Consider the following 15,289-nt stretch of genomic DNA (forward strand, 5'->3'; position numbering starts at 1 on the left):
ACGAGTGATGAGCTGGACATCCGTGTGTGTGAGTGTGTGTGTGTGTTTCTTTCTGGATGTGGACGAGTGATGAGCTGGGCATCCGTGTGTGAGTGAGTGAGTGAGTGAGTGAGTGAGTGAGTGAGTGAGTGAGTGAGTGAGTGAGTGAGTGAGTGAGTGAGTGAGTGTTTCTTTCTGGATGTGGACGAGTGATGAGTGATGAGCCGGGAAGTTCATCTGCAGCATATGGAAAGACTGGATGGATTCTGTAAGATTAGACAGTATTGCGTGACCGTCATGAGTTGGACTAGTTTTACTCATTAGATCCTTAAAATTAAGTTGTGTTTACAATGCTTAAAATTTAGCTAGAAAAAGTGTACCTAACTCCTTGGGGCCCTGAATCCAGTCTGCAGAACCACAGAAAGCATTCAGTACAGAGTTTAAATATGTTTTCTTTTACAGGTGTTATTACTAAGGCTATTTATAAGTCCAGTGAAGAAGATAAGAAAGAGGAGGAGGTAAAGAAAACATTAGAACAGCATGACAGCATTGTGACTCACTATAAGAATATGATTCGTGAGCAAGTAAGTACCAGTATTTCAAGTGGGGGAGGGATGCAGAAAGTAAACATTATTTCTGAAAGCACCTGTTCATTAAATTGATCACTTACTACGTGCTAGGCACTGTGCAGGATGTTATGGATCCAAATGTGGATCAAATGGATTCTCTTGTCATTTCCAGGTGAAAAACAGACCTGTATTATTGTGGCATATATGCTACAGCAGATTAAACCTAGTGCTGAAGTTAAAGGGTCAGGATGAGCAGAACCTGGGTGTAGATAGTTCTCTAGAAGAGAGGCAGGAGATGGCATACAGCTCAGTAAGTCTGCTGTGGCTCCTGGCTGTGTGAAGGAGAAGTTTGAGGGTAAAAGCTAGAGGGAGGGAGTTCAGGAAGGAGATTATTGTGGTGGCTAGCTAGGGAAGGAGGTTAGGACACTGGTGGTAGCAGTGATGTTGATGTTTGCTGCGTTCTATGAACTTGGCATCTATTTTTAAATACTGTTTCATTTCGTCTTCACAACATCCCTGTAAGTAGTGACTAACTATATTCGCTTTAGGATAAATGGGGAATCTGTGACTTAGTGAATTCTCCCAGCAATTCTCAGTAATTGTAGAACAGAATGTAAGTGCATCTGCCTTAGTGACAGTGGAAAGCTCATACTCTCTCAAGTGACAGACTTGAGAAGTGTGGAAACTGAAGTTAAAACCTAGCAGGACTTGGTCATGTTTCTCTGCAGGTGTTAAATTGCAGAAATGGTAAAGTGTAATCCCCAGGTTTCTGTGGTGGGCAGCTGAGTGTGGTCCTGTTAAACAGGCAGCTCCATAGAGTAGGTGATGATCAGAAATGCTATTTTCAGCCATTCAGAATGCTAGTTGGTGTCCTTTACTCACGTTCTATTGCTCACTTTAAGCCTCTGTTATGTCCTTTAAAATGTTGTTTCATTTCTTACCATGATATGTAGTAAATGATTATAGTATTATCTGGAAAATTAGATTATGATGTCGTTACAATTCCAATGACATTAAAAGATGCGTGGTAGCACATGTGGGGTAGGTTTATCTTCTTACCTCTATGTTGTTGTTTTTTGTTCCTCACAATATATATTGAGATTGAAAATATATATTGAGAGTGATAACAGAGTTGTATGCTTAGTGTTTGCTCTCAGCCTTTCAGTGTTCAACCAAATCAATAAACTAGAATCAATCTTTGCTTGAAATTTGAGTCATCAAACTATTCCAGTTACATACAGATTTTTAATCTATGTCTTAGTTCAAATATAGTCATTTTTAGTTTATGAATATAATATTTTTAGAAGATAAATATTTGGAATGTGGTACATAGCTTACATTTGGAACTGATACAATTGATTTAGAAAGAGAAGAGTCTTTTGACATAATTACTGACTTATTTATAAAATTAACATTTTATACATTCTCACCACTTAAATACTGCTAGGCTTAATAAACATCTAGAACTATAAAAATATTTATATTCTTTGAATGACATTTAAAAATTCATCCTAAGGAAATTCTCAAAAAAACTGTCAAATGAGCAAATATACTTACATAATAAAATTTATCATTTTGAAAAGTGGAAATTAACTTCAGTGTTAAAAACATTTGATATGATAATCTACACAGGAAGTAGAAAGTATAAAAAGACAAGATCTCTTGAGTAAATTGGGAGCATGGAGACCTTGAGGGAGGGTTGAAGGGAGGAGGGGAGAGGCAGGGAGGGGAGCAGAGAAAAATGTAGAACTCAATAAATATCATGGACTAAATAAATAAATAAATATTTTATATGATTTATATAACATCTGCTTGAATAAGTGACCATTAAGATTGTAACTGTACAGCTGGAAAGATGAGTCAAGAAGACCAGGGCTGGGATGTCAGCACCCACATAACAGACAAGGTGCCTAGTGCTCCTGTAACCCAGCTTTGAGCAGAACAAAGAAGGATTACTGGGACTTGCTGGCTTTCAGCCTAGTCAAGAAAACATGAGCTCTAAGTTCAGGAAGAGACTGTGTTACTGGAATAAGTGTAATATGATAGAGGGCAATGCCCAGCCCCTCTTGTGGCCTACACGTGTGCACATGCACGCACACACAGGCATGCACACACAGGCACATAGATGCACACACAAATTGTTTTTTAAATTATGATTGTGAAAATTGTATAGTAGTAAGAAATTAGTAACAAGTATAAGTATAGAAAATTAGTTATCTAAGTGTTCTACAAATATATGTGAACTGACTATGGCAAGTTTAGAAAACATGAGCTCAAACCTGCTTGTGCCCCATTTCTTTTCTTTTTTATTATTTTAAATTATGAGTGTGTTTGTGGTGGGGTGGTGGTTATGTGCACATGAGTACAGATGTCCAAAGAGACCAGAAGTGTGGGATCCTTCTCCTCTGACTTCCACACATGTGCCCATGTACATACTCACACATACATTATCAAGTAAATAACATAGATGTGTATGTATATCTTCATTTGCTAAGTTTCTTAAGTAGTTTGGTATACATTTCTTACCTAGTTCATGACCTCAAAATGAGTTTTTGTTTTTGGGTTTTTTTTTTTATTAAAAAAGGACTAAACTTTATTGACAAACTGCTACAGACATTTTGACATAAGTTTAAGCTACTATTTAGGCAGACTTAACACATGTGGCGTTTAATCTTCTGAGAACAAAATGGGAGGATGGTACAAATCCATTAGGACTTTAACTTATGTACAAAGTGGATTTCGAATCCATTTTCATTCAGCTGCAGTGTGCCTTTTTATATCATGCTAGTGCTGAGACATACTTGACTTCCTTAAGAACAGCTCAGAATTGACAATGGTCAGTTTAATGCACACCATCAGCTTTTGGCCCCAGTGTCCAAGTGAGTTTTTCATGAAGTGCAGAATCTCAGATGGACAAAATCCTCTTGACATTTTAAATACTGAAAATTTGATTATCAGTGCTACTGATAATCTGAAAAGATTGAGGCTAAAAAGTACTCCATCAAATTTCATTTAGGTGGCTAACTCCTCTCCCCCATCATTCTTAGTCAAACTCCACCTCTCCCCTCACCCCCACTAAGTATCTCTAAACCCTGTATGTCTGGGGCTAGGTTTCAAAACCCACATAATGAAAAGATCAGTTGTTGTTTTAAGTCAGTTAATGTTAAAAATTGCATCAACTATTTATTTCATGAGGATCTTTTTTGGTTTTTCGAGACAGGGTTTCTCTGTGGCTTTGGAGCCTGTCCTGGAACTAGCTCTGTAGACCAGGCTGGTTTCGAACTCACAGAGATCCGCCTGCCTCTGCCTCCCTAGTGCTGGGATTAAAGGCGTGCGCCACCATCGCCCGGCTCATGAGGATCTTTCATATTAAAATTTAACCTTAAGATTCAAGCACCATGTGCTCTTAAAGGAAACACTTTTAGAGCCGTCTGAGCTCACTTTTACATGGTGGTGCCTACTGCCGTCAACACTGTGATTTTACATCGTAAGCAGCCCTGAATTTTGAAATATAGCCTAGTTTGGGATTCTGCAAATATGGCTTTATGGGGTGCCTCAAATCAAAACTAAGAAAAAGTTAACAAGCCTTTGCTTCAGAACCTTTAAGCGAGCAATGCCACTTCTGAAACTAACATGTTTGTGTGTGTGTGTTTTTACTCAACTTCTTTTTTTATTCTAAAAGGTACACTGTTTAAACAGCAAAGAAAAAAGCATCTACACACTTAAAAATTTTGATATCCTAAATCTATTTTAACTCATTTTAAAATACTACATACAGAAGCCAGAACGCAGAGTTAAGAATGGGACCACAAAGAAAAACACTTAGACAGTTACTTGTCTGTAGTGGGTAAAGCAACAGGAATCCTGGGATACAAGAAATCACTAACAACTTTGCTCATAACTGATATTTTCCCCTCCTGTTTGTGTTCTCTGTATGATCCCTTCACTGGCCTACCTGGGGGGTCCTGCAGTGATGGCCTGGTCCCATTCCAATCATCATGTCCATAAGCTTCATAAGAATCTTGAAGCTCCCATGCCCATAGTCATACTATTCTGACTCCCTGGCTTTGGCTGTAATAGCCTTCATATCCTCATCACTCTGTTCTGTATATGTAGCATCATCTCCACAGTCTTCGTAGGTTTCTGCTGCAGGTGCTGAAGGTAAAGGTATTCTCTGGGTGCCTGCTGTCTGAGCTCATGGTGTTGGGCACCTCTCACTAGGGTCCCATGAACCAAAGCCCCTTGAGGTGGTTCAACACCACGACCTCTGGGAACAGATGGAGGAGGCGGGGCAGCTCCTTGTTCTCTCACTGGTACCCCACGACCACAAGAGGGTTCAGGAACTCCATTCAAGTAGGACAATTCTAGAAACTGCTCCTGGCAGATATCATCATTATATCTGGTACTAGAAATTACTTGACTTCCTCCATGGCATGGGCCATAAGAGCAATAAGCCTCACAGAGGGGCCCAGAGACTTCAGCGAAGACATGCAGATCCATATTTAAATGGGCATATTTGGGGTCTCTGGCCTTGTGAAGCTCTTCTTCCTTGACTTTGTCTCTCACTTTGAACAGAGATCTTTGCACCAATCTCTTTCCGGAGTCTTTTGATTGTATTTCCTTGTGGTCCAAGAATGTTCCCCACAAAATTGAACTTTGGATCCTGCTTGATAGGTATCATCGGTACCCGTTCTTTCAGTTTCATGCTCTTATGAGAAAACAAATCCAAATAATTCTCCTCGTCGTCTCTTTTTGACTCTCCCTTCTGAATCTTCTCAATTTCTATGGACAAGAGCTGCATAGTGTGAGTGAAAGACAGTTTGTGGGAGCCCTTCTCAGGCATGAGTTCGGGCAGGTACTTACTCTCCAACCCCATCTTGGGACCCCATCTTGGCCATGGCTGTGGCTGATAGGTGCGGAACCCACGGGACAGTCGCTTCGGGACCCGTGGCTGAGGGAGGCAGCAGCAGCGTGGCAGGCAAGGCCCGTACGCCCCCTCTAGGTCCACCTCTGCCTCTCCGGTACTGGTGACCGGTGTGGCAGTGGCGACAGCCAAGTTGAGGTCTGATGCACCGAGGGGTGGACGCCTGAAGGGTCCATGGAGCCGTTGCGGCCCGAGGACCGAGTCAGGCGTGCGCAGCTGGGTCGTTCCTGCGCTGCGTGGGGAGAATGTGTGGCGCAAGGGAGGAAGCGATGCAGTGCTGAAGCGGTTGGCTGGGATGGAAAAGCTGGAGCGACAGCGACTGAAGGTGACCCAGCGAAAGAGAGCTTTGGTTTTATTCTTTGTTTTTTCCATTTGGTTTTCTTAGATAGTAGCGGTGAAATTGCAGGCTGTGCCATGGTCTCCCCAGTGGAGCTTTGCTTGAAACCTCTGGATGATGTTTGGCTTTGCACTTATATTCAAGTCCTAATGCTTAATTATTTTTTTTAAATTATGCCACCAAATAGCTAAGTCCCTGTGGCAGTTTTTTTTTTAATATTTATTTATTGTGCATACAGTGTTCAGCTTCCTTGTATGCCTACAGGCCAGAAGAGGGCACCAGACCCCATTACAGATGGCTGTGAGCCACCATGTGGTTGCTGGGAATTGAAGTCAGGATCTTTGGAAGAGCAGGCAATGCTCTTAACCTCTGAGCCATCTCTCCAGCCCCCGCTAATGCTTAATTATTGGTTGATTTTGGAAACATTAGGTGTTTTAACATACTGGTCTTTTTTAAATTTTATTTTATTTGTGTACATAGTGTTAATTAGTATGAAATGAGAATGTCTGACTCTATTTTGTTTCACAGGACCTACAGCTAGAAGAATTGAAGCAGCAAGTTTCTACATTGAAATGTCAAAACGAACAGCTTCAGACTGCAGTCACACAGCAGGCGTCTCAGATTCAGCAGCACAAGGATCAGTATAATCTCCTTAAAGTCCAGCTCGGTGAGTGAAGGTGTCCAGGTCACTCTGTCCTCAGCTGGACAGATAGAGTCTCTGTGGACCTGTTGTTCCTGAACTGTAGCCACGGTGACGAACTCTCAAGTTAGAACTTAATGCAGAGCCCCAGTTGCCTAATGGATAAGGCATTGGCATCCTAAAAAAAAAAAAAAAAAAAAACTTAATGCAGAAAGACCCTTAAAGACAGAGAGACCCTGTCTCGAAAAAACAAAATGACTAAGACCAGATCTTTCCGGTTTGAAGTCCAGTCTTTAGCTCCCTGCTTGATTGTCTGACCCAGTGACTGTTGACCCTGGTGACACAGTTTTGACTCATGATTACAAGCTCCCCAGGTGAGCCTAAGCCATAGGCTGTTTGAGATTGGTTGATAGAGTATTTCAGTTGCTTCTATTCCAAAGTTGAAATAATGGCATTCATATCATCTGAAAATTAAATGAAATATCCTCTCTCTATAAAGTTCTAATTCAGTACCAGGCAGATAGGCAAGAAGTCACATCTCTCAGTTTCAAAGGGTGGTTTTCGTATAAGATGCTATTGTCTGTGGGTGTACATGGGCATTTGGGTGCTGCTAGGGTCTGGACCTGACCTGTAAACTCACTTTTACTTGGCAAGAGGGAAGCACTCCTGTGATCACCCTGCCGGTTTCCTGGGTTAAAAAGACATCCACTGGAGTCTTGAGTGATCTTATTTACAGTCTTCTAGTCCCAGTGACAGAAAGCCTGTTTGATAGCAGCTTTCCCAATGTTGTGCCTGTTTAACAGGAAAAGACAATCACCATCAAGGTTCCCACGGTGATGGGGCTCAGGTGAATGGCATACAGCCTGAAGAAATCAGTCGGCTGAGGGAAGAGGTGGAAGAGCTAAAAAGTCAGCAGGGGCTCTTACAAAGCCAGCTAGCCGAAAAGGACTCTTTGATAGAAAATTTGGTGAGTAGATGTTGAAAAAGAGGTGTAAATAAGATCAAGATCTCATCGTCTTGTTTGCTTTTGAGTTTATGTGTTTGTTTTGTTTTGAGACAGAGCTCACTGTGGAGCTCTGACTGGTCTGGAACTCATTATATAGGCCAGGCCGGCCTCGAACTCACAGATACCCTAAGAGCTAGATTGAAAATTACATACCACCATTCCGAGCCCTGTTCTTATTTTCACAGTCTCAGCCATCCCAGGTGATCCTGAATTCCTGTTCCTCCTGCCTTCACCTTCCAAGGGCTGGAATCACAGATGTGTGTCTCCAAGCCTGGCTTGATGCTTCTAAACTCACTGTGTAGGCCATGTTAGCCTTGAATTCACAGAGGTCTTCCTGCCTCTCCCTCCTGGGTGCTGAGATTAAAATGAGGGCCACTGCACAAGCTCATTTACTTTGGAGACAGGGTCTCTGTAGCCCTGCCTTTCCTGGAACCCGCTTCTGCTAGGATTAAAGGCTTGCTTTTTTTTCTTTCTTAAGTGATGGGGATTATTTCTTTAAAAATGATGGTGTGGTTTAGAGACTCTCTCTGTGTGTGTGTGTGTGTGTTCAGGCAAGGGCACTTTAGCCTCGGGGTGGAGGTCAAAGGACAGTTTTCAGGCTTTGATTCTCTCCTTTGACTGTGTAGGTCTCTGGAGTCAAAGTCTTATTGTCAGGCTCGATGACAATACCTCTGCATGCTGAGCCATCTCATGGACTTCTCACACTTAAAACGAGATAGCTTTTTCTAATGAGGAAGTAGTTCAGGAAATATCTGTTTTTATGCTTTTACCCCTTACTACTTCGGGTACTTGTTTAGATGTAATGACTCACTTGGTGTAAGTCTAACTTCTGAAGCTGAGGGAAGCTATAGACAGACAGTCAGCAAGCGCTGTGCTGAAATAGAATCTTACATAAAAGAATTAAAATCTTCATGTGAAATCTTTTGGTGAGCTTCTGTAAGACTTGGCTGTGTGTTTGTCTGCTTTGGCTTTCCTTTCTCTTCAGATCTAACTTATTTCACAGTTTGTTCCTCTGCTAATTGTAGAAATCTTCACAAGTGTCTGCTGGGAACGAACAGGCGTCAGCAGCAGCTTCACCCAGAGATTCCGAGCAAGTCGTAGAATTAAAACAGGTAATTTTCTAGCTTGAGCCCTGTTCTGTTCTGTTTTGTTTCAGTTCCAGTAGAGTAAAACCCTGCAGTTGTATTGTTCTAGAACTCCATTGCCAGGAGTAATAAAATTTGGTAATTAAGACAGCTTTGAAAATCCAGAAGGTGTGTTTACCTTGACAGTAATGTTGTTTCATCTTTTATTGGTTGGTTTTAAATTTCTTACATTTATTTATTTTGTGCTATAAATGTGTGCACATGCACATCTGGAAGTCAGGACAGCTTGAAGGAGTTGATTCTCTCCCTCTACCACGAGGATCCTAGGCTTGGTTTCAGGAAGTCAGCTACTGAGTCATCTGGCTAACCCAGCTTCTCGTCTGAGTTTCCTTCTTTGCTCCCTCTTTTCTTTCTTTCTTCCTTCCTTCCTTCCTTCCTTCCTTCCTTCCTTTCTTTCTTTCTTTCTTTCTTTCTTTCTTTCTTTCTTTCTTTCTTTCTCTCTGTGTTATAAAGGAATGCATGCTTATTTGGAAAGAGAAATGACCAGAACTCAGGCTGTGCTGCCATGCTGCCTACTGTCTCTTCCACTGGTCAGCTGGCCTCACTCGCAGATAGAGCTGCCTGAGAGGGGTGACCTGAGGTGGTGCCTTATGTCACCAGCATCTCACACTTCTCAGTGCTTACATTATGTGTGCCAATGTTTTGCCTGCATAAATGCATGAGCGTGAACGTATGTGCGCCACATACATGCAGTGTTCACAGAGGCCCAAAGAGGGCATCCAATCCCCTGGAACTGGAGCTGGGAGCCAATCTCAGATGCTCTGCAAGAACAGCAAGTGCGCTCAGCTACTGAGCCACCTCTCCAATTACTCAGACCTTCTCCAAATCAGTTGTCATTTATAGTCTTTAGGTCTCCAGCAGTTGTTCACAATATTGCTTGTGTGGGCAAGGTAAATATACTATTTTGGTTTTACTGAGTTTGCCAATACTAAAATATTAAATTAGAACAAATTAAGTTATTACTATGTCACTTTACTTTGGAAATTCCAAATAAAAAGTTTAGTTATGCTTCCCAGTGAAACTTTGATAGAATATTTTTTTAAAAAATTGCCTTTTAGTTTTTTTACTTTCCCCAGTTTTCTTTTGTAAGTGTATGTGTGCCTGCATGCATAAGTATGTGTGTGCAGTGGCTTTTGGGTTTAGTTGTTTTAAGGCAGGGTCTCTCTATGTAGCCATGATTGTCCTATAGCTCACTATTTAGACCAGGCTGGCCTCAAGCTCACAGAGATCCTCCTGCCCTTTCCTCCCAAGTGCTGGAATTAAAGGTGTGTACCATCATGCCCAGCAAATATACAACTTTTTAAATGATAGCTGTATAGGGTTTTATAGCAACAGAGGGATTTTTTGTTTTGTTTTTTGTTTGTTTGTTTTGTTTTTTGGGGGGTTCGAGACAGGGTTTTGATGTAGCCCTTGAGCCTGTTCTGGAACGAGCTCTTGTGGACCAGATTGGCCTCGAGCGCAGAGATCCACCTACCTCTGCCTCCCAAGTGCTGGGATTAAAGGCGTGCGCCACCACTGCCTGGCTTAGCAACATAGGGTTTTAATTATTATATTTTACAAATGCTGCATAGGAACAGGGGAGATGAGTCAGTAGGTGAAATGTTTGCTACAAAAGCATGAGCACTTGAGTTTGAGTCCCCAGCACCCACTTCAGAGAAAAGTAGGCATGGTGTCCCGTGCCTGTAGAACGGGAATCCTAGCTAGGGGGATGGCCAGTCTAGCCAAAACACAAAACAGCATGACAGCATGCTCCAGGTTCAGTGAGAGACTGTCAGAAAATAAAGTGGAGAGCAAGTACAGAAGAGGTGTGTATGTGCATGATAGGCATAGGAGGCAGAACAGATGATCACTAGTCACGTGCTGTAGCTCAGCAGCAGACACATCTCCAGACTCTGCCCACTGTATGGGAGCTACCATTTTAATTGCTTCTCTAGCATTGTACTTGGGTGGAGGAGGGCAATAAACATTAGAAAGTTAAACAACATAAACTCTAATTTCTTGCCTCATTTTCATGGTAGCACTGCTGCTGTCATGTTTGGTGGCCCCCACCCTAGAGCTGTCCAGCTCTGCAGTTGCGAATGCTAAGTCTGTAGGCTTCTGCCAGGAGTAGTGGGACCCATGAGCACTGGCAGAGATCTGATGGCTCTCTCACGAATAGACTGTGAACCAGCCCTCAGTGTTTAAGTCCCACTTTCACTGTTCTTAGGACATCTAAGGGCACCAGGAGACGACAGATTCCTTGTAAATCAGGGGCCAACTTTGCTTTCTCTGTGGTCAGCCTAGCTTTCTAGTTTCCCAGTGTATTTCCTTCTGAAATTCTCCAGGCTCATTTTCTGTCCTTATGCCTACCTGTCTGTCTGATTTCCTTTTTTCCCTTGTTCCTCCCTTTATGATTTTCTTTGAGGGGGTGTCATGGGGAGAACATACAGGGTCTCAAAAGGCAACAGAGACAAACAAATGTGTTTTATTTTCCATCTTTAACCTAACATAAAACTTGGACGTCATCATTTTTTGAGGAGAGGGTCAAGGAAGGATTTTCCCTGTAAATGGGTGTTTTCTGTTTTGTCACAACTCTGCTCTTCTTATTCTCAGGAACTGACAGCTCTGAAGTCCCAGTTAAACTCACAGTCTCTGGAGATGACCAGACTCCAGGCAGAAAATCGTGAGCTGCTACAGAGAGCAGAAGCCTTGGTGAGTCATCTTTGTCTCTCTTCGGAAGGCAAGAAGATAAAGGCATCTGCTCTCTCTGCCACAGCCTTTATGACCCAGTAGCCAGAGTTCCCGTGACAGAGACTTCAGGGTAGCCTCTTTCTTTCTTTCTTTTTTTCTTTCTTTCTTTCTTTTTTTTTTATTATTTTTTTTTTTTTTTAAGATTTATTTATTGTGTATACAGTGTTCTGTCTGTCTCCTTGCTAGCCATATGAGGACACCAGTCTTATTACAGATGGTTGTGAGCCACCATGTGGTCTCTGGGAATTGAACTCAGGACCTCTGGAAGAGCAGTCAGTGCTCTTAACCTCTGAGCCATCTCTCCAGCCCTCTTTCTCTCTCTCTCTCTCTCTCTCTCTCTCTCTCTCTCTCTCTCTCTCTCCCCCTCCCTCCCTCCCTCCCTCCCTCCCTTTCTCTCTCCCTCTCTTCCTCTTTTTGTTTTCTTTTTATTGCTGTACGGATTCATTAAGTTACTTAATGGTTTATTTTACTGGTGTAGCAACCATTTCCATCACTTTTCATCCAAGCTGACAGCTTCCTTATTGCTATAAAATTATCAGAATCCCATGCACTTTACCAGAGTCATACCACCATCCAACAAAGCCCCCACAAGTGCCTCATGTCTGTGGGGTACCCCCACAAGTATCTCCAGTGTCTGCCGAGTGGGTTGATTGCACCCACGTGTATAATCACTATTTAAAGAACCCAACCCCCCCCTCCATCTTTTCTCCAGAACTTTCTCAATCTGGGTAGTCTGAAAATTCCAAGTCTTCATTTTTACATGATCATTTGTAATTTCTCTCTTCTCTTACATTCCATTCTTCTGTAAGCTGCAGAGAGACTGGACTGCACTGTGGTCCTTTGTTTAGGATGTCAGCTATGTAAGGTTTCAGTTACTCACGTGTGCCCGGCATAATGATGGCTGAGCTAGATCCCAGCTGGGTCAGTGTTCAAGACACATTCCAACACAGGTGTGTGGACCAACAGACTGAACGGTCAGTTGATCTCCATTCTCCCAGAATACTAGGTCACAATCCTGCCAAGTTCTTTGCTGCTCATAACAGGGATTATTTTTATCTTTCCTCTAATTCTCAATAACTTACTTTCCATTTCTCTCTGTGACGTCACCAGAAGCACATTTAGCTTTTATACTTCTACCAACAATCTCTAATGTATGTGCACAAAGCTAAAAATAATAAATCCTTTTCGGAATTGCGTTTACTGTTCATATTTCTATCAACAGTTCTTCGAAATGGCTTAGGCTTTGTCTGATGTGCATCCAAAACCCCATTCGTTACCCTGTCCCAAAGCTACTTTCCCATTCTAGGCATGTGTTTAATCAACACCCACTCTCTGGCATTTACTGAGAAAAGGTGGGCACTAAAGTGTCTTGGTTCATATAACATTTAAAATGCTTGTATCTCACCAGCTAATGGCATTTGGGTGGGTTTAACACCTGGGGCGACAGTTGTGGACTTAGCCAGGGATGTTACGAGGTAAAGATTCAGGGCTGAGCCCTGATGCTAGTGCTTTGCTGGGCTAACCTTGACACTTGCCTTCCTTGTTCTCTGATGCGGTTTAATGCCGTCCACGGTGGGACAGCTTGTCTGTCACAGACCACTTCATTGCTTTCGTATAAAAACACAAGGAGTTTTGTTTTCTGTCATTTGAAATAAAACTTTAAAACAGCAAGAAGATATACACACAGAATTTGTATCTTTTGTAGTTTAAAGAGACTTTTTTTTTCAAACTTGTGTTTTCAGGCAAAGTCAGCCCCTGTTGAGGGAGAGAGTGAGAATGTGGCCACTGCTAAAACTACTGATGTAGAAGGAAGGCTGTCTGCCTTGCTGCAGGAGACAAAAGAATTAAAGGTTGGTTTTGGTAAACCTGCTACTTATCATACATAATATGAAATAAATTCTGGAAAACCTGGCTATTTCATTTCATGTCTGAGCCTCTTAGCCTTAGAAAGAAAACTGGAAACTAGGGTTTTATCTTGTTTTACAAGCTATGGTTTGTCTGTGTAGCCCTGACTGTCCTGCAACTCTCTCAGTGACAAGACTGCCCTTGAATGCAGAGATTCACCTGCCTCTGCCTCCCAAGTGCTGGGGTTAAAAGGTGTGTGCTGCCACCACGCAGCAGCTTTTCTTACCAACATCAGTGTTTAGTCACACCAAAATGAAGGCAGCAAATTTGGGTAATACTAATACCGCAACATATAGCCAGACATGTTGGCGCACAGCCTTAATCCTACTTAGTACTGAGGCAGAGGACTGTGAGTTCCGGGCCAACCAGGCATGCACGATGAGACTGTCTCAGAAAACAGAATGACATACAGACTTCCCTAGGACTGAGAAATGCTGGCAGACATGTCAGAATAGGTAACATGAAGAAAAGAATCAGGACATTCATAAATCTTGAAAGAGAAAGATGAAATAGACTCTTTGGATTATGTTTAAGTTATTTATGTTGTGGTTTTATTTGAAACTATTCTTTCCATTTAATTCTCAGAATGAAATGGGACTTTTCTTTCCTTTGAGTTTTGAGTTCTAATTGTGGTGCCAGCCAGCTTCTATACAATGTTATCTCAGGGTTTGGGCAAGGATGGCTAAGGTTTGGACATTCTACTTTGTTCATTGTGGCTTTCTTTGCTAAGTAGGCTGGCAGATTCCCTGGATGTATGTTTTAAGACTTATGTACCTTCAGTTCCCACACCAAGCTTCAGGTTGACCAGTTGTCACATGCTAGTTACCCTCACCTTCCTGTGAGCAAACATCCTGAGAGAACTCTGAGGGGCTGAGGTTCATCTTGGGTCGTGGTTCACATATTGCAGTCCATAACAGCTGGGAGTGCAGAGGCTCCTCACAGCGTGGTGACCAGAACGTGAGGTCGCCAAACATTAGCAGATCAGAGAATGACAGCTCCAGGCAGACCAGAAACAGATAGTCACCTTCAAGACCCACCACTAGTGACCTGTATCTGCCACCTTAACCATCACCCACAATGATTTGTCATTGACAGAAACTATCGTGAGCTTTGGAAATGTGTAGATCACTACCTGTCACTTTTCTTCTAGAATGAAATTAAAGCTCTGTCTGAGGAGAAAACTGCCATTAAAATGCAGCTGGATTCATCTAACAGCACCATCGCCATCCTACAAATGGAGAAAGACAAGTTAGACATAGAAGTGACTGATTCTAAGAAAGAACAAGATGATCTCTTGGTACTGTTGGCTGATCAGGATCAGAAAATTCTGTCACTGAAGAGTAAACTCAAGATCCTCGGCCATCCAGTAAGCCTGAAATATTTCCACAAGGGTTCTGTGATTTGTAAAGTGTGTTTCTAAGTTTAATGCTTCATGGGAAAGTTGTGTCCTATGTTAGCCTTAGAAATGTGGGGTTGAGAACACTGTATTACCTGTTTTTCTCACTGTTCAGTGAGTTGGTCTGAGAAAAAATCAAAATTCTCTTTGCAGTATTTGAAGACCTTGAGCCTAGAAAATAGTTGATTTCATTGCTTCTCGGTGATAAGGCCACCATCAGGGGTGGGTTCTGTGATCATTATTTCACCACAGTGGGTTCAGACTCATAGATGGGAAAGTGTGGCCATTTATTGTTAAAGTTAACTGACCAGCATTACCCATTCATGTTAAAAATGACAGGGAGCCTGAGCATTATGAAGTCAAGGAAATCTGATCTACTATGACAGACTAGTAATATTAGTAATTAATATGTGTTAAACAGGCACATACTTATTTGTATGTATTATGTGTGTATATGAACAAATCTGTATTTTCCCCTTAGGTTGAAGAAGAAGATGAATCTGGAGACCAAGATGATGATGACGATGAAACTGATGATGGTGACAAGGACCAAGACATCTAGCTTAAACCCTAGGAGTTATAAAGATTATGTCATTACTTTGAACAAGTCTTAAGACAGTGCTTTGGTTTGCCGCCTCCACAAAAAAAAAAAAAAAAA

General features: G+C 42.0%; 1 protein-coding gene and 1 pseudogene across 2 annotated transcripts in view; one reads left to right on the top strand and one right to left on the bottom strand.

Annotated features, from left to right (window-relative positions):
- The window catches only part of Uso1 (USO1 vesicle transport factor), a 64,904-nt gene extending 49,615 nt beyond the window's left edge, over positions 1–15,289 (top strand). For both annotated transcript variants that reach the window (XM_013350904.2, XM_005359497.2), the window contains 8 exons: positions 442–563; positions 6,338–6,476; positions 7,253–7,416; positions 8,481–8,567; positions 11,193–11,291; positions 13,073–13,180; positions 14,386–14,601; positions 15,113–15,289. In XM_013350904.2, the coding sequence (XP_013206358.1) occupies positions 442–563; positions 6,338–6,476; positions 7,253–7,416; positions 8,481–8,567; positions 11,193–11,291; positions 13,073–13,180; positions 14,386–14,601; positions 15,113–15,193 (1,016 nt within the window). In that variant the 3' untranslated portion in view covers positions 15,194–15,289. The remainder of the gene's footprint in view (positions 1–441; positions 564–6,337; positions 6,477–7,252; positions 7,417–8,480; positions 8,568–11,192; positions 11,292–13,072; positions 13,181–14,385; positions 14,602–15,112) is intronic.
- On the bottom strand, positions 4,269–6,043 carry LOC101982602 (annotated as a pseudogene).

This window comes from Microtus ochrogaster, linkage group LG1, assembly GCF_000317375.1.
Source record: "Microtus ochrogaster isolate Prairie Vole_2 linkage group LG1, MicOch1.0, whole genome shotgun sequence".
Classification (NCBI taxonomy): Eukaryota; Metazoa; Chordata; class Mammalia; order Rodentia; family Cricetidae; genus Microtus; species Microtus ochrogaster.